The 18,374-nt window shown below is 36.5% G+C and overlaps 2 protein-coding genes across 3 annotated transcripts; one reads left to right on the top strand and one right to left on the bottom strand.

Moving 5' to 3' along the window:
- Positions 1-6,362: 6,362 nt before the first annotated feature.
- Positions 6,363-12,366, top strand: LOC111882220 (SAC3 family protein B). Of its 2 annotated transcripts, XM_023878580.2 has the most exons (15): positions 6,363-6,688; positions 6,783-6,874; positions 6,990-7,151; positions 7,250-7,438; positions 7,542-7,739; positions 7,864-8,117; positions 8,198-8,298; positions 8,391-8,606; positions 8,820-9,047; positions 9,140-9,231; positions 9,331-9,424; positions 9,516-9,608; positions 9,677-10,407; positions 10,482-10,596; positions 10,681-12,366. In XM_023878580.2, the coding sequence occupies exons 3-15, from the start codon at positions 7,042-7,044 to the stop codon at positions 12,271-12,273; spliced, it is 4,014 nt and encodes a 1,337-aa protein (XP_023734348.1). In that variant the 5' UTR covers positions 6,363-6,688; positions 6,783-6,874; positions 6,990-7,041; the 3' UTR covers positions 12,274-12,366. The 2 variants fall into 2 exon arrangements, with proteins under 2 accessions (XP_023734348.1, XP_023734347.1); XM_023878579.2 differs by lacking the exon at positions 6,783-6,874.
- A 2,455-nt stretch (positions 12,367-14,821) lies between these two features.
- Positions 14,822-17,306, bottom strand: LOC111882212 (dihydrolipoyl dehydrogenase, mitochondrial). The gene is made up of 2 exons (XM_023878568.3): positions 16,953-17,306; positions 14,822-16,246 (listed from the first exon to the last, which is right to left on the bottom strand). The coding sequence occupies exons 1-2, from the start codon at positions 17,229-17,231 to the stop codon at positions 14,996-14,998; spliced, it is 1,530 nt and encodes a 509-aa protein (XP_023734336.1). The 5' UTR covers positions 17,232-17,306; the 3' UTR covers positions 14,822-14,995.
- Positions 17,307-18,374: the final 1,068 nt, after the last annotated feature.

Below are 18,374 nucleotides of genomic sequence, written 5' to 3'. Positions count from 1 at the left end.
GTCCGGAAACACATAACACAAAGACATGCTTGAATCACAAAGACATCAAGAACACTGAACTACTGCATCGGACCAAAGTCTCGGACTACTGCTAACTAGACGGGCCGACATTGTGGCCGTAGACCCGTCCCTACTGGAAGGAAAACTCACCTCGTAACGTTGGCTGCTGAGGTGCTGACTCTAACGCTGGCTGGCTGCTGCTCTGGAACTGTCCTACTACAATTTCCAAAAATACTAGATCAGTTACTGATAAATGCTCTCGAGGTCAAATGACTATTTTACCCTTAGTCAAAGTAAACTCCCTGGTCAAAGTCAAATTCCTTGTCAAAGTCAACTTCCAACTGACCGGACTCGCCGAGTTGGACCGTCAACTCGCCGAGTCCTTATCTTCCATTCTAGTCCTCTACCCTCTTCTACTCGTCGAGTTTGGCAAAGACTCGACGAGTTCTTCTTCGATGCAAACGTCAAGTCTAACTTCATCCGACTCGCCGAGTTGTATGAACAACTCGTCGATTTCTCCTTCAACATATGAACACGCCCAGACTGTGACTCGTTGAGTCTGAAGAACAACTCGCCGAGTTCCAAGCATACTATTACTACACAGTCGATTCTAATCGGTTCCAGTGCTTCCAAAACATAGATATGAGCTTCTAGGACTGGTTTTGCACGTAAAGTTTCAAACTTTATGTGCATGCACAAGAGTATGAGGCTAAAATACCCAAAATCAACAAATACTAAGCACTTAGGGTTGGAACAAGGCCAAAATCGCATAAAGGTGATTCTAATGAGTTCCCGGGTTTAATAACGTCCAAATCTAAGGTTTCCATTCCAAAAGGGAGTTCATATCTCAAGTTTTGAATCATAAAAGGTTCCATAGAAGACATGACAAGCATAAAAGGGGTTTTAAATGGAGGAATACACAAGGTTATAACTTCATTGCCTGAATGAGAAATAGATGAAAGCTAACTCCTGGATCTTTTTTCTCTTCTATGGACCTTCTCTCCTTCCTTCTCTTTCAAAGCTTCCAAGCTAACACAATCACACTCAAACTCAACAATGGGGCTAGGGTTTACATGGGAAATGCTTTAAAGGTGCTGGAGGCTGGGGTGGGAGGCTATAAGGACATTTAAATAGGGTGCAAACCCTTGAAATTTGGGCTTCAATCAGACAGGCAAACTCGCCGAGTCCCAGCGTATGGACTCGTTGAGTAGCCATCCCCAAATGCGCGATTATCCCATCTCAACTTGACGATTCGGGCTACAGACTCGTCGAGTACCCCCTTAAAATTGAAAGATACTTTATTTAAATTACATACCAGAAACGGGGCATTACAGCTTATGTTTTTGTATTGACGATGACATCCCAAATGTTTTTAAATTAATAAAAATATTTTTATTCGGAAATGCCTTGATAACGTATTTATCATGTTTTACTAGTAAAAATTATGCAACATTTTTATTAAAATAGGTACTCTGATTTTTATAAAGTATAAACAAAATCGGTATTTTCTGGCCGTGAAAATGAGGATTTCGCATTTAGGATGGGATTAGGCAATGATACGTCATTAAGATATCCTCTAATTAACCAGAGTCCAAGAAACCCCCCTTCATCTCCACTTCACTTTAGCTTACTGATCATCTTGACAATCTTCATCCTTTATCCCTCGCATTCGATTTTACGGTTTATCAACTAAAAATGCTACTGTGTATGTGGAATTTACGTGGTCCTCATACGATTGCACCCGATCTTGATAAAGATTACAGTGAGTTATTTAATCTTTTGTTTGGTGTTTCTTGTTTTGTATATTCAAAGCTCATCGATTTTTCTTTTTCAGATGGCCACAATAATTTCTTCACTTTAAAGATACATCATGGTGGATTTTTTACAAAGCTCCCTGGAAGAAAGTATGTCGAGGGAAGGTTAGCATTATTTGACTTTGTTGACACTGATCTTTTTTCAGTTCATGATATAAATGACATGATTCGTGAGATAGGGTATTCTAAGGATGACACAACATACTATCATTATAGAATTCCTAATCTAGACTTAGATTTTGGATCGAAGGCTCTAGGAAATGATCAAGACGTTATATCTATGGCTCAATATGTCCCTCAAAACAGAGTGATTAATGTGTACGTTAAACATGGTTCTACAAAACCTCACACTTACTTCATGTCTCCAAGTAAAGTTGTTATTGAGCAACAAAATGATGATCCTTCTCCTGGACTTAATAGGATTAGGCCCAAGAAGAAAGGAATCAGTTCTTATAGCAAGAAATTAGACATGAATGTCTCACTTAAAGAATCATCTAATCAAGAACAGATAGAAGATGGTGTGTATGATTTTTCCATGTCCCTAGTTCCTTTTGAGCCAAACAAACAAGATGTGGTTAATGAGTTTAAGGATGATTCATATTTCCCTGTACCAAAAGAAACTGATACATTGCAAGAAATTACAGTTGATATTAATTGCCAGAATCATAGGGAAATACTAGATGATTTTGAGCCTTTTAGTAGTGATGGATATCAAAATATGGGTGAGTTTGAAAAAGAGGTTGAAGTTGAAGAAGAACACGATGAATAAGATGAACAATGGAATGCAGTGGATTCAAAATATCATTCAGAAGAGCATACAAAAGAAGAGGATGATTTTGACTACATTGTTGACCCAAAAGCTATTTTAGATGACTGGGAGGTTGATACGAGAGAGTTTAACAGTTGTGTGGATAAGGTTGAATGGTTTGGACAAGGAACAAACATAGAATTAGATTTAAACCAAGATGATGATTTAGGTGTGATAAACAATGATGAGTTTGAAAGTGCAGGATATGAGGAAGACCTAAGGAAGAGAATGTTAAAAAACCTGAATAAGAAGGTGCCTTGTTCTTCTGGGGTAGTTCATGTTACACCATTTTTTGTGGGTCAAGGTTTTAAAACCAAAAGGATATACAGGGTCACATGAAGATGCTTTCAAGAAAAACAATGAGGGCCCTACACATGGCCAAAAATGAAAAATTAAGAGTAAGAGTAAAATGTAAAGGGGTGGTTCCAGATTCCACCGGTGGTGGGCCCTCCACTGTAAGTAAAGTAACATCAAAGGGTAAAACTGTAATTTCACAAAAAGATTCTTGTCTTTTTTCTATTCAGATATCTAGATCTACGAAAGAGAAACAATGGTTGGTGAAGACAGTTATCGATGAACATTTATGCTTACAAAGTAGAAATGTGAAGGCATGTACATCTAGATACCTGGCAAGCACTATTCTCCAAAAATGGATTCCGACCCTCGCATCCCAGTAACAGCCTTATAGTAGGAGCTTCAAATGGATTTAGAATTAAGCATATCAAGAATGAAGGTGTTCAGGGCTAAATCAATTGCAAAGGAACAACTATATGTTGAATATGAAAGACAATATAATTTGCTGATAGATTACTGTTTGGAGTTACAAACCAATAACCCAGGTACAACAGTGAAGCTGGAAGTGTGTAATGAACCAAATCCTGATGTCGAAACTCGTATTTTCAAGAGGATATACATTTGTATTGGAGCACTTAAGTTGGGTTTCAAATCTGGAAAAAGGGAATTACTAGGATTGGATGGATGTTTCTTGAAAGGACCACACCCTGGAAAATTCTAATAGCTATGGGTCTTGATTCCAACAATGGAATATATCCACTAGCTTATGCAGTTGTGGAAGCTGAGATGCCTTGGTGGTGATTTGGATTTTGATGCACCATGCAACTTTACTTTTGTATCTGACAGACAAAAGGTATGAATACATATAACATAAGTCTCTTTTAAAGCTTGTAACAATACTAGCTATAAATTACATTATATGTAAGGAATAATACCTGCAATAGCAAAAGTGTTTCCAAATGCAGAACATAGATGGTGTTCGAGACATATACATGAAAACATGAAGCTGCAATGGAGGGGATAAGAGTTTAGAGATCACTTGTGGAGGTGTGCTACAAATACAACCATTAGACATTTTGAAAGGGCAATGAATGAGTTTAAAGATTTCAATGCAGAGGCTCATGAATAGCTAAGTAAGATTCCTCCAGTTCATTGGGCTAGGTCTCATTTCACATGTAGAGCCAATTCAGATTGTTTGTTAAACAATATGTGTGAAGTATTTAACTCTAAGCTAGAGCATGGTAGGGACAAGCCTACCATTACCTATTTAGAGTACATTAGAGTGTACTTGATGAAGAGACATTGCATTGTACAAAAAGAAATTGATAAATGCAAGAGTATATTAACCCCTACTACAACTACTATACTTGACACTATCAAAACAGCTGCAAGCAAATTTGTGGTTCTGGAAATATCAAGTGACTAGTATGATGTTTGATCAGTATGTGGTCAACTTGAAAGAGGAGACATGTAGCTGTAGGTATTGGGAGATAACAAGGATAATCTGCAGGCATGGTTTTTGTGCAATATGGGAACATATCCAAAATGGTGAAAAAGCCCAACAACCTGAATATTGGGTGCATCCTTGTTATAAACTATAAACATGGAGGGCAATGTACTCAAACAAAATAGATCCAATCAATGGCATGAGCATGTGGCTAAAATCTAGACGTCCAACCACTCTTATACCCCCTACACATCACACACAAGTAAGTTGAATGTTAGTTAGCATAGTTTATTATTCATCAAGATTTATGATTTCCTTACTATTTTTGTAGGTTGGAAGGCCCAAGAAAAAAAGGAGGAGGGCTATAGATGAGCCTACTAACCAGTCAACAAACCTACCTAGGAAATTCTTGACTGTTACTTATTCCAAGTGTCATAATAAAGGACATAGTTCTAGAACATGTAAGGGGCAAGGGGGTCAAGTTAGATAGCAATAGGTGGATCAAGTCAAGGTGGTGTGGGTCGATCAAGTAAAGATGCAGTTGGTGGAACAAGTCAAGGTTCAGTGGGTGGATCAAGTGAAGATGTAGTGGGTGGGTTAAGAGCAAAGAAGATGGACAAGGGAAAAAAACCTCAAGTGCAGAATGTGGGACCTAAGTGAAGTTGGATACACATGAAAGCATGACTAATCAAGTTATTTGGCTACCTTTTGTTTAAGCTTATAAACTTGTATTGATGCTTTTTACAAACATGTTTAATCTAGATAATTACATCTTTTTGCAACTACCTAAATTAGTAATGTAATTAAGTTGATACTAGCCATATTATGTCATGCTACATTTCTGGTTGTGATGATCAATGTGGTGAACATTTCCAGTTACTTATCATGTTTTGATCTTATGTGTTTCTCATTCCATTCCTGGGTTTGATAAATGACCAAAACTCATTCCATTCCATTGTTTTTTGATAAATGACCAAAACTCATTCCATTGTTTTTTGATAAATGACCAAAACTCATTCCATTCCATTGTTTTTTGATAAATGACCAAAACTTATTCCATTCCATTGTTTACTTATAATGTTTTGATCTTGTATTTTTCTTATTCCATTCCAATGTTTGATTAATGGACAAAACTCTTTCCATTCCATTCCAACATTCTTGATCAATGACAAAAAAAATGATTTAGAATTACCACAATACAAAATACCATTAAACTGATTAACCAAAACCATACATTACATTAAGATTCTAATACATGACATCCCATCCCAAAATCAATTGGTAATATCCCATTTCAGTTCTATACACCCATCCGACATTACATATCCAAAATACATCCCAAAATACACTGACTAAATACATCCCCAAATCCAACTACTACTTAGTGCATACATATATAAACGAAAAAAAAGAACCAAGACAGAAGAAGCATCCACTTCAGCTTCACAACATCTGCACGAGCTTGAATAAACGTCATTTGAACAATTTTTAGTTTCCTTAGCAAGCCAGGAATCACCTCCACGACTCTATGGCACAGCAGATCGTCCACCCACCCAAGAAATGGACAACTTCGACCGTTTTGAGCACAAGACCATAATCGCCTTCCTGGGTTGAGGTCCGTCCAAGATGTGACTCTCACAACAACACTTCCACACTTACAAATCACCATTCTTAGAAGAGAGGAGAGCTTTGATTTTTCAGAGATGGTAGCTTGATTTTTCTGAATGTTGGCTAGGACTTTTTAAAGGGGGGTAGAGAAGGTAATGTGAAAATACCAAAATACCCCCATATTTTTTTAACTTAATCACCCAAACGGCTACAAACTGACGGAGTTATGAAAAAGGACCTCTAATGCAACTTTTACAAACCACAAGGGCCAAACGCATCAAAAAAAAGATAGGGATTAATTTTGTTATTTTTGGCAAACTACAAGACCATTTTTGTAATTTTGTCTAAATTAAATAGATCTACATTTTTGATTCCCTCTGCTACCATTTGAGTTATTTGATTATTTCTTTCTCCTTTGAATATCAAACTTGTGAATTGATTAGGGTTTTGGTTTTAACACCCGAGAACACACCTAGTCATCTATTTTACCCAATTTTAACACATGTTTGATCCTATTTTACACGAGTCAGAGTTACAATCTCTCTGGATCTTCAGTTCTTACCAGAATACATTACGGAGACAAGCACACGCACACTTCGCTCGTTCTTGCTCTTCTCCGACACCATTTCAAACGAGCCAAAGAAAAACCCTAAAGTGTGAAATTGATGGTTCATCCTCAAATCAACAACTCTAACTTCCCCGTTAATTTTGACACAGGTTTGTCTTCATCTAATTCGTTGTCAAATTTGACAAAAGCTAAAATTAATTTGTTGGTGTTTAACATTTGCAATTTCATATTGTTTGCTATAAGCAAATTTTGTTCTCTTCAACTCACCCGTGGCTGACCATTTGGAATGCACATCCCTCAAGAAACTTGAAAAACGACAAGTTAATGAAAAAAAGGTTCCAATTTGCGATAGGCATTGAAAACCCTCATTACGCCTTCACAAACAGTCGTCTGAGTTGTGATTTATATGAAATTTGTTACTAAACAGAGATCAACATACATTTTGTGTAGGTCATGTTCGTCATTTTGTGTAGGACACACACTTCCCGAATGAAATAATAAAATGTCGACTCAGGGATTTGACAAGAACTCAGGTCCTGGTACTGGTACTGGTACCCAAAAACAACAACCCTCCTTTGGTTTCCGACCTCCTTCCCAATCACCATATACATGGTATAATCTTCTTAAGATTTCTGTCTGATTTACATTATGTGTATGAGTAATCTCTTTAAGTGTATCTTAGAAGTCACTAATAGCTCTAATCTCCTTAGGTTCAATGCTTCTTCTCAAAAACCCCAAGTTCATCAAGGTTCTGCACTACAACCTATGAATCCATCACGTAACCCTAGAACCGAGTCTCCTGCCAAAAATCAAATTCAAGATTTGAAAAGAACAAGATCACCACCTTTACTCCCTACCTATAAAGACATCCTGCAAAACTCAAGAACTGTTGTAGTGAGGCAAGTTACTTTCTTTCTCTTCTTTTTCAAGATAACAATTACACTTACTATCATCATTCAGGTTATTGAACAATGAACAATATTCTTTTTGTTTTCTTTCTAGGCCTTCTGTATCTCCTCCAAGATCAACTGCAAGGCGCAATCCTTACACTGATCCAGAAAATCATATTTGGTCTCCACAATATACCGATCTTGATAAACCTGAAACACCTGCAATCAATCCAAGTGATATCCCTGTTCCAAAACGGAGCAGATTACCTTTTACAACATCAAATGATCCTGTTCTTGATGACAGTGAAAGGTAATTTATTGAGCTAAACATATATATATATATATATATATATATATATATATATATATATATATATATATATATATATATATATATATAAGGACTTTTCTATTTCTTACATAATCTACTACAGAGAATTGCAAGCTAAAGCAAAAAGATTGGCCCGATTTAGAGATGAACTTAGTCAACCTGAGTCAACCGATAAAAACCAAAACCAAAAGAGGCAGCAGGTTGATCAGTTGGGTATGGACAAAAGAAAGTTTATGTTGGAAGGTTCAGATATGGGAGGGCATTTACGTAATAGCAATGCCAATATACAAACCGATTCTGAAGATCAAGATTCATCATCCACTGTTATAACTGGAGTTTGTCCAGATATGTGTCCAGGTATCTTTTTGTTCAAAAGGAAATACCATTTGAGTCCCTTGAGGCCTTGAATTTAATTTTTGTTGGTTATTGTTATATAGAGCAAGAAAGAGCAGAGCGAGAGAGGAAAGGAGATCTTGATCAATATGAACGTTTGGATGGAGATAGAAATCAGACAACTGAATCTCTTGCAGTTAAGAAGGTAAGGGGATGTTTAGAATTCTATTTTATTTATATTTCTTGATTGTAATATGTATAATTAATTTTTTTTTTTTTATCTTTACTTATTTAAAGTACACTAGGACAGCTGAGAGGGAAGCTGCACTGATAAGACCGATGGCAATCCTGCAAAAGACAATGGATTATCTTTTAAACTTGTTGGATCAATCCTATGATGATCGATTTCTTGGTTTATACAACTTTTTATGGGACAGAATGAGGGCAATCAGGATGGATTTAAGGATGCAGCATATCTTCAATCTTGGTGCTATTATAATGCTAGAGCAGATGGTTTGTTCTTGCCTCAGAATGTACTTTTTAAACAACCAATCTTTATACAATATTATGCTTTTTAGATTTAGAGGGAGTTATAGTTATACCCTTTTCAAATCATAACCATAGTTTTCTTTTACACCTTGTGTGTGAAAAAGACATGAATGCCCTTGTCATCCTCGTACTTCTGCTAGGGTCTGTTTTGAATTGTTAAATTATTGGTGGTTTCAGATACGGCTTCATATAATAGCAATGCATGAATTATGCCAATATACGAAAGGAGAAGGATTTGCAGAGGGATTCGATGCACATCTCAACATTGAACAGATGAACAAAACATCTGTTGAGTTGTTTCAATTGTATGATGATCATAGGAAGAAAGGAATAGAGGTGCCTACAGAAAGAGAATTTAGAGGTTATTATGCACTTCTCAAATTGGACAAACATCCTGGCTATAAGGTAAGTCAACATGGTGATTTTTTTGGTATGAATCGAATTGGGGAAGGAATGGAATTGTTCATTCCATTGGAATCACAAAAAACTGTTTGTAGGTCGAACCATCAGAATTATCACTTGATCTTGCTAAGATGACACCTGGCATACGACAAGCTGAAGAAGTTCTATTTGCTCGAAATGTAGCCAGGTTCTCTATCCACTCTCTTAAATCAAACTTTTCACATTTTCTAACAATTTAAAATCTCTCATTATCTTTTTTTTTTCTTTTTTTGTTTTATTCTTCCAGAGCCTGTAGAACTGGCAATTTTATAACCTTCTTTCGTCTCCTGAGGAAAGCAACCTATCTTCAAGCATGCTTAATGCATGCTCACTTTGGCAAGGTCTATTTTTCCTCTTTCTTATCTCTTATGCTTAATGCTTAATGCTTTAGCCTCTCTGATTTTGACTATTATGTGATGTTGATCTTATCAGTTAAGAACTCAAGCACTTGCTTCTCTACACAGTGGCCTACAAAACAACCAAGGCATACCAGTAACCCTAATTGGAAAGTGGCTTGGAATGGAGGTAATTTCTCTAGGTTGATTTATTGAAGAGATTTTGGCTGTTTATGCTTTTTTGGTTATTGAATTCAGGAAGAAAACATGGAAGATCTTTTGGAATATCATGGATTCTCTATAAAAGAATTTGACGAGCCATATATGGTTAAAGAAGGACAATTTCTAAACACCGATAGTGAATACCCTTTAAAATGCTCAAAACTTGTTCATCTCAAGAGATCAACAACAATTATGGATGATGTTTTATCTTCTCCAATTCCAATCAAAAGTCCCGAGCCTCCAAAACGGGTCCCACGAAAGGCTTCTATTCAAACACAAGTCAAGTCACCGGTTTCCCCAAAGAAGACTCAGAGTTTTGCTGATGTCATCCGTAACCGTATGGCGGATTATGGCGGCAGTCCGTCTGTCAATCAGCCGCCGGTTTTCACGATTCCGGTGGTTGAAAGACGGAATGACGTGGAAGTTGGAATCGGAACTCCTTCACCTCGGAATATGTTTAAAAATATCTTTAAAACTAATAAATTACCCGATGCATCTCAAGAAGATGTTAGGAAACCGAGTTTTGATAACCGGTTTCGGAATTCTCTGGAGAAGCATACCCCGGTAAATGTATTTGCAATGCCGCCACAAGCTCCGCCTATGGTGGACCCCGTTTTGGTTGAAGATTCAGTGGTGGAGGTGGACCCTGTTTTTGTTGAGGACATGGAACCAGAAGAATCTGAAAATGTGATTCAGGAAGTGGAAGAGGAAATTGATACTTCTGTAGATGAAGAAGTTGCTGAGGCGAAACTTAGACTGATATTGAGGTTCTATGATTTATTATATTGGAATTTTTTAATGTAAATTCGACTGTTTCTTATATTTGTTTTGATTTTTTTAGGCTATGGAAACGGCGTGCTTTCATAAAGAAGGATTTGCGTGAGAAAAAACAACTGGTAGCAAATGCTGCATTAAGTTCTTTGTCATTGGGTCCTCCAATGAGGCTCCACAAAGAGGTAATTGCTAATTACTAATTAGTAGCATCTTTTAAATTTTTTTTATTAGAAATGTTTTTGATTTTTTGATTTTATTTTATAAAGCAATCGAAAGTCCATGGCAACTTCAACATCGACAAGGCAATGTCGGAAAGATACGAGAAGCAAGAACAAATGTGGTCACCCCTTAACGTGTCCAATGTGGTAGGACCCACACTCGGGGAACGTAACCAATATCCCAGAATCATTTGCTGGAAATTACTATTCTGTCCTTCACAAGACTCCAATCAAGAAAACCCAGATCCACACTCATGGTTACATCATAAACTCATCCCAGAAAACATCCCTCAAAACAACAATTTAGCAGCATCTTTCCCGGGCCTATCGATATGGGAAAAATGGGATTACAGAAAATCATCTACATCCAGTGACCCAACTTGTTACTTATCAGTGGTCAAAAATGTAAAATTCGATAACCTTCTAGAAGATTCTGTTTCGGGGGCAAGTGCAGTCATGTTTTTATCCTCTGAACATGTCTCATGGGACACTCAAAAAAACCGGCTTCGTGTTCTTACATCATCTATTCCTTACGGGTCCCGTTTACCCCTTTTGATCATAAGTTTCTCACCGGAAAATCGTTCAAAAGTAATCGAAAAATTGGGACTCGATGAACTTGATAACTCAAGAATCGGTTCGTATTCAGTCCTTCCCGGGCTTTTTCTCGGTGATAAGGATTTAAAAATGGGCCTGGAATGGCTGGCAAGTGAGAGCCCATTACAGCCCGTTGTTCATTGTGTAAAAACACACGAATTAGTTATGAAAAACTTGAAATTTTCATCCGATTTATTACAGAAAACGAGCCCAGAACATTGTGTTTTGGTTATCAATCGAGCTGTTGACGAATCGATTAATGAAATCGGGAATGCCTCAAAGTCAAACCCGGTCAACTGGCCGTGTCCCGAGATCTCGTTACTAAACGGGGTTGACTTTGAACCATATTTGCCGAGTATCGGGTGGAGCTCCGGGAAACGGGTTGACCCGCTCATTCAAGCGTTACGAGACTGTAAGTTACCGACCCCGGATCATGTATGGAGTCGGACGTGGGATGATATCGAGAGCCAGCGGGTTGGGCTTGAGGGGTTCATTGTGGGCTACTTGGGCCCGTTGATTGGACCACTGTTGGCCCGAAAAGAAGCATCTGCTTTGATCCAAAACCATGTTGGGCTCGAGCTAAACGGTTCGATGTATTCTCTTGTTCCGAATTGGGCGATGATCTTTCGGCGGGTGTTTAATTGGCGGTTGATGGGTATATCCAACGGTCCGTATTCATCGGCGTATATTTTGTCGGATCAAAATTCTTCTCTTTTTGATTTGGAAAGTTTTGAAGGTGAAGTGTGTGATGTGGTGGCTCCGTCTCTTGATGAAATGATTGAAGTTAGCTGTTTGGCATCGAGGGTCGAATCGGAATTGGGGTATGGGGAATTGAGCTGCCGGGAACCGAGGTCGGAATCGGAATTGGGTTATGGGGAATTGGAAGGGACGGAATTGGAAGTGGTGGTTAACGGTGATGAATTGATGGAAGTGGAAGGGGAAAAGGAAAAGGAGTATGTGGAGAATGAGAGGAGTTTAAGTAGATTGTTGGAGAAGTGTAACCTAGTGCAGGATATAATTGACAAGAAGTTATCTATATACTTCTAATTGAGTTAAGAGTTGAATTTTGGTAATTGTAATTTTTTATTTTTGTATATTTTGTTGTTGATAATTATTTCAATTTCGGTTTTGTTCACGTAATTTAGGTCTGGTAAGATGTATAATGATAAACTTAAGAAATGGAGAACTTTATCTAATTTAATATCCATGACCGAAAATATGATTTTAGAAAACTTAACAATCAATTCATGAAAATTTGATTTTATATTTAGTATTCTTCAGTATTTTGTTTAAACTTTGATTTAAATTATAGGTCTCGTTGCAGTTAAGAAAAAACACAATGGCTCTTACTCTTAGTAGAAGACTCGAGTTTCAATAATACTTTTGCTCGAATCTGTGTAGTTTTAAAATCTAATTTAATTATTTTTAGATTATAATTTTCTTGCAAACTACATGACTATTTCATTGTTTATTTATCGATCCATTAGTATATGATATACATTATGGAGTGAAACAAATAAATTTTTTAACAAAAAACTTTTCAACAAAATCTCAAATGAGTTGGCTCAAATAGATTTTTTTGTTTTCTAATAATTTGAGTGGAAATAAGGATGACATTCCATATGTTGTTATTTCCTAATTTCTTAAAAAACATGCAAGTGACATTTGACACAAAAAAAATTCACGTTTTTAGTGTGCCACCGCGTTAATTGAGAATTAAACTATGATATAATAAAGGGAATAGGACTAATTAAGGTAAGTAACTTTTCAGTTTGTTCACATGTAGGTAACTATTTTTTTTTTGTACACATCTAGGTAACAAGCTTTCTGAAACTGTTCACATATGACCATTATGACCTGCTGTAGCAGGTTAAATCCGACTACAGTAGGTCATAATGGTTAGATGTGAACACTTTCAACAAGTTCGTTACCTAGATGTGTACAAAAGAAAAATAGTTACCCAAATATGAATAAAAGTAAGAGTAAATTACACGAATGGTCCCTGTGGTTTGGGGGAATTTATGCATTTCCCTAACTTATTTTTTTAATTCGAATGGTCCCTATTGTTTAGTTTTGTTGCGTTTAGTCTCTGTCTTACCTAAAAAGACTAGTGTGTCGTTATTAATATTATTTTTCTAATTAATTTTCTTATTTATGGGTTTTTTTATATGTTTAAAAAAATTTAATAAACCCCACATATATGTATCTCCTGACAATCCCATCTTTCATCATCCCCAACTTCTATTTCTTTTCTATCTTTAATGACATCGAAGTCTTCACCATCTATTCTTTTTCGGTCCTTTAACTCCAGCGAACCAACACTACAACCCAATAAAGTGAAGAGACGGTGGGTTATGTTGTTTGTTCGCCAAAGTTGAATGACCAAAAAAAAGGATGGTGAAGACTTTCATGTCGCTAAAGATTGAAAGAAAATAGAGGTTGAAGAGGATTTGAGATGAGATGGTGACCGATGGGACCCAGATTAAATTTCTTAAATGTGGTTTCAGGTTTACGGTGAGGAGATACAGATATGTGGGGTCTATTAATTTTTTTAAACATATAAAAACAAAAAACATGAATAAGAAAATTAATTAAAAAAATAAATTAATAAGGGCACAACAGTCTGTTTAGGTAACACAAAGACTAAGCGTGTAACAAAAATAAACAGTAGGGACCATCCAAGTTAAAAAAAATAAGTTAGTTCACATATAACCATTATGACATGTTGTAGCTGGATGTAACCTGCTACAACAGGTCATAATGATTATATGTGAACAGTTCTAAAAAGTTTGTTACCTATATGTATACAAAAAAAGTTAATTACCTTAACAAAAAAAGATAGTTACCTATATGTGCACAATCTGAAAAGTTAATTACCTTAACAAGTCCTATTCCCTATAATAAAAGTTAGGTGGTGTGTAGTGATTTTTTTTATATATAAGACGAGTTTAATTTCGTACATAACAAAATACAGGGTAGAGGGGGCTCCTCCCATGGCAATGACAACTTAAACTTTTGGGTTTGCTGCCAGACAACTTTTTAATTGCTAAAACCATATTTTTCGTTGATATTATCCACATGTTAGATGGATAAAAACATATACTCATATTTCGTTTATTTTGTCATTCTCAAAAAATCTTGAACATTTCATATACTTACCAATAAGTTGCTTTCTTTTTGTGTCTAATTTGCAAAGTGTATTTGGTGGATTGTCTCGAGATTAAATTTTGGTGCTCAATTCCCCATACACCAAATACACTTTTCAAATTTTGGTAACTCACACGAGTTACCAAACCGATCCTGTTTTCTGTCCTGTTCTAACATAACATATATGATGTCATTCGGAACATATCGCCGTCATGTCTTCATTTCTTTTTAAATCTTTATAATTCTTTCATTTTAATAAATATGTATATCATAAATCTTGTAATTATTAATTAGATTATAATGCTTATTATTTTCATATTTTAAACGTAGTAAACCAAATCACACATAAGCCCGACCGAATTAAAAAAAAAAAAAAGACAAAGCAAAAAATACAATATTATAATACTGTAGTAGAAAGAAATGAAAGTAAGATGCTATAACAAACAAATAAAGAAAGTATGTTGCTATTACGTGGTTAATCAAGCTCATCAAAACTCAGTTAAAGCAAATTTATTAGGCTGAGTTCAACTCAACTCAGACCCAACATCCAAAAATTCCAAATAAACAAACAAAAAAGAAGAAAATTTCAAACGATTTAATCACCTGAGTTTACCTATATATATTATATATGAATGGCCTTATCATAAGTGGCCATTGCAGCCTCCTTAACAGCCTCACTCAAAGTAGGATGAGCATGACAAGTACGCGCAATATCCTCACTTGATGCACCATAAGTCAACGCTAAAGCAGCTTCATGGATCAATTCCCCTGCATTTGAACACATAATATGAACCCCTAATATCTTATCAGTCTCTTTTTCCGCTATTATTTTCACAACTCCTTCCGCATCATCGATCGATTTCGCCCTACTGTTTCCCAACATCGGAAATTTCCCCACTCTGTATGGAATCCCCATCTCCTTCACTTGCTCTTCAGTCTTTCCAACCGAAGCCACCTCGGGATGCGTGTACACGACACCTGGCACCTTATCATAGTCCACATGCCCGTGTAGCCCCGCGATAAATTCCACACACGCGACTCCGTCTTCTTCCGCTTTATGGGCCAACATCGGGCCCGGAATCACATCACCAATCGCAAAAACACCGTTTACATTTGTCGCGAATCTTTCATCAACCGGGATTCTCCCGATTTTATCAGTCTCAACACCAATTGTCTCCAAACCGAGCCCGGATGTAAACGGGTTCCGACCCGCGGATACAAGAACCACATCCGCTTCAAGAACGGATTGATCACCGCCCGACGACGGCTCGAGTGTCAATTTCACAACATCCGTGGTGGTGTCGACCGCCACCACTTTAGTATTGAGCATAAATTTCATTTTTTGTTTCTCTAAAGATCTTTGAAATTGTTTCCGGATCTCTCCATCCATTGATGGAACGATAGCGGGGGCAAATTCGACCACTGTGACTTCTGACCCGAGGCGGGCCCACACCGACCCCATTTCCAACCCGATGTAGCCCGCCCCGATGACGGTCAACTTTTTGGGGATTTTGGTCAAAGATAAAGCTCCGGTGGATGACACGATTCGTTTTTCATCAATTGTGATTCCGGGGAGTCCTTTGACATCGGATCCGGTGGCGATTATGATGTTTTTGCCTTTCACCACTGTGGTCCCGCCCTCAAGGGTATCTACGGAAATTTCGGAAGGGGAGAGGAATTTCCCGTGTCCTTTTACGTATGTTACTTTGTTTTTCTTGAAAAGGCCTTCGATGCCTTTTGTGAGAGTTGATATGGCTTTATCTTTTTGACCCATCATGGCTGCAAGATCGATTTCTACATTATCCAACTTTACACCGTGTTTGGCGAAGCTTGTTTTGGCCTCGTGGTACATGTGAGATGAATGAAGAAGTGCCTGAAAATTGATGGGATAAAGTTTTGAGAAGAATTCAGATCAAGAAACTTGTGTATTCAGAAGCTGTATGAGAACATGAAGCAGATCATTACTCTTCAAGAGTGGTATCTATATTACTATATAATGATGGATGTAGGTGGTTTTGTGTGATGGAAAGTATTAAAATCTGAATCTCAATCCTGATTTTATAAGGAGACATAATGCAAGGTATTACAGTTAACCTGTTAACTAGGGCAATTGTTGTAGATGAATAGTTAATAGAAAACATCACCAGTAAACAATTGATGATAATGCCTAAAAACATTCCATAACATCTAACACACACAGTGATACGATGAGAAAAGGATACAGTTAACAAGGCACGCTAAAGGAGGAAATCTTTGAATACAGCCAACTACTAAAGGAGTATCAAATAAAAATAAAAAATTAGTTTTAACAAATGTTTTTGTGGCCAAATTTGTATTCCAAAAGTGCTGAATTCTGAAATCAGAAGGTGAATTTTTTCCGTGGACGGAGGTAGCATGCATTATCTGAGTTATCATTCACAAATTCATGAACAGACGCATCGTTGAATCAAAAGAAGGCAAAGTACAGAAGATAAAACGTCTGATCACGCAGGAATACATATAATCTTTCTTCACTAGATCTATCAAAAACTCATTAATTCGTAACTGAAGAAAACAGCCTCAATACATGAAACTAATACCTTAGAAGGGATGCAACCAACGTTGAGGCAGGTACCACCGAGAGCGCCGCGCTTCTCGATACAAGTAGTTTTGAGCCCTAGCTGAGCAGCCTTGATCGCCGCCACGTATCCACCAGGACCGCCGCCGATGACAACGACATCGTTCTCATCAGATCCCGACGCGAATCCTCTAGAGAACGTAGATGAAAGAGAATATGAATACCTGAGTGCACCTGAAGAGATGACAGTGTTGTTGAAGAGATTGATGGCCTTTTTTCTGGCCAAATTCGCCATTGCCATGTCTGAAGAAATCGAATTTTAGAACACGGTGATGACAAACGCCCCCTTCTCTCTGCTTTTGCTCTTTAATGTTTAACAAAGAGTAAACTATTTATTGTAATTAACTTTTTGAGAAAACTATTTATTTATGTAATTAGTTTTTGAGTTTTCAACATTAACTTGTAAAATTTTATTGGTTTTGTCATAGATTTCTTCTTGCTAATGTCCAAAATTTATAGTGTTCGTTTTATTTTATTTTTGTTGCTCTTTGTTATATGTAATAGCTAAGGTTGTTCATTATTATTTAGGTAAAAATGTATTTTCCAATGTGATAATTTTGATTGGAATTATATAGTTGGATTGGTTTTCATCAAAACCTAATTATTATTTCAAATTGATTTTAATTTATAAAATAATAACAGATTAAACCTAAAAACTCTGAATAACAATTTATATCGTATTTATTTATAAATTATTAACTTTAATATATATCTTTTAATCTTTTTAAATAGATTAGAAAATCGCATTCAATAAAAATGGTAATATGTATTTCTCTTCTAAATTTTTATGTATAATACTGATACCGTTTTAGTTATGCATATATTTTGTGCGATGTCATGTACTTTGAGCTGTGTTTTTATTGTAAAATTGAACAAAAGATATTTACAATGCTTTGAAATCATATTTTGTAGATAAAGCACGTCGTAGTGTTGAAATGAGCAAAAATTGGAGCCGAAAGCTAAGTTGGAACTAAAAACGCAGGGGGGCTGATAATTTCTTTATTTGAGGACCGTGACAAGCCATGGGACACATAAAACCCTCGAAGATTACGTAATACGCAACGTGTCTTTCACTCGTGCACGCCACATTTTTAAAGGTCGACAAAATCAGTATAAATATGTCTTTTTCTTTTACTTATGGACCATCTTGGAGAATTAGGAGATATCAGAAACAATCATCATCCAATTTGCTTCATTATCATGAGTAACACACTTTATATGATGGTTTTTTGTTTTATTTTTGAGATTATAGGCTAATACTCTTTACTTTTGCTTAGATGTAGATGAACCTTAAGATTGCGTGTTGATCCTATGATTCAGATATTGGAAGTTTAATTTATTTTGTTTGTTTAATCAAAGATCATGTTGGGTTATAAGGCATCCT

Source organism: Lactuca sativa, chromosome 6 (assembly GCF_002870075.4).
Source record: "Lactuca sativa cultivar Salinas chromosome 6, Lsat_Salinas_v11, whole genome shotgun sequence".
NCBI classification, from domain to species: Eukaryota; Viridiplantae; Streptophyta; class Magnoliopsida; order Asterales; family Asteraceae; genus Lactuca; species Lactuca sativa.
The sequence above is the reverse complement of the archived record's forward strand: the minus strand, read 5'-3'. Positions and strand labels throughout refer to the sequence as shown.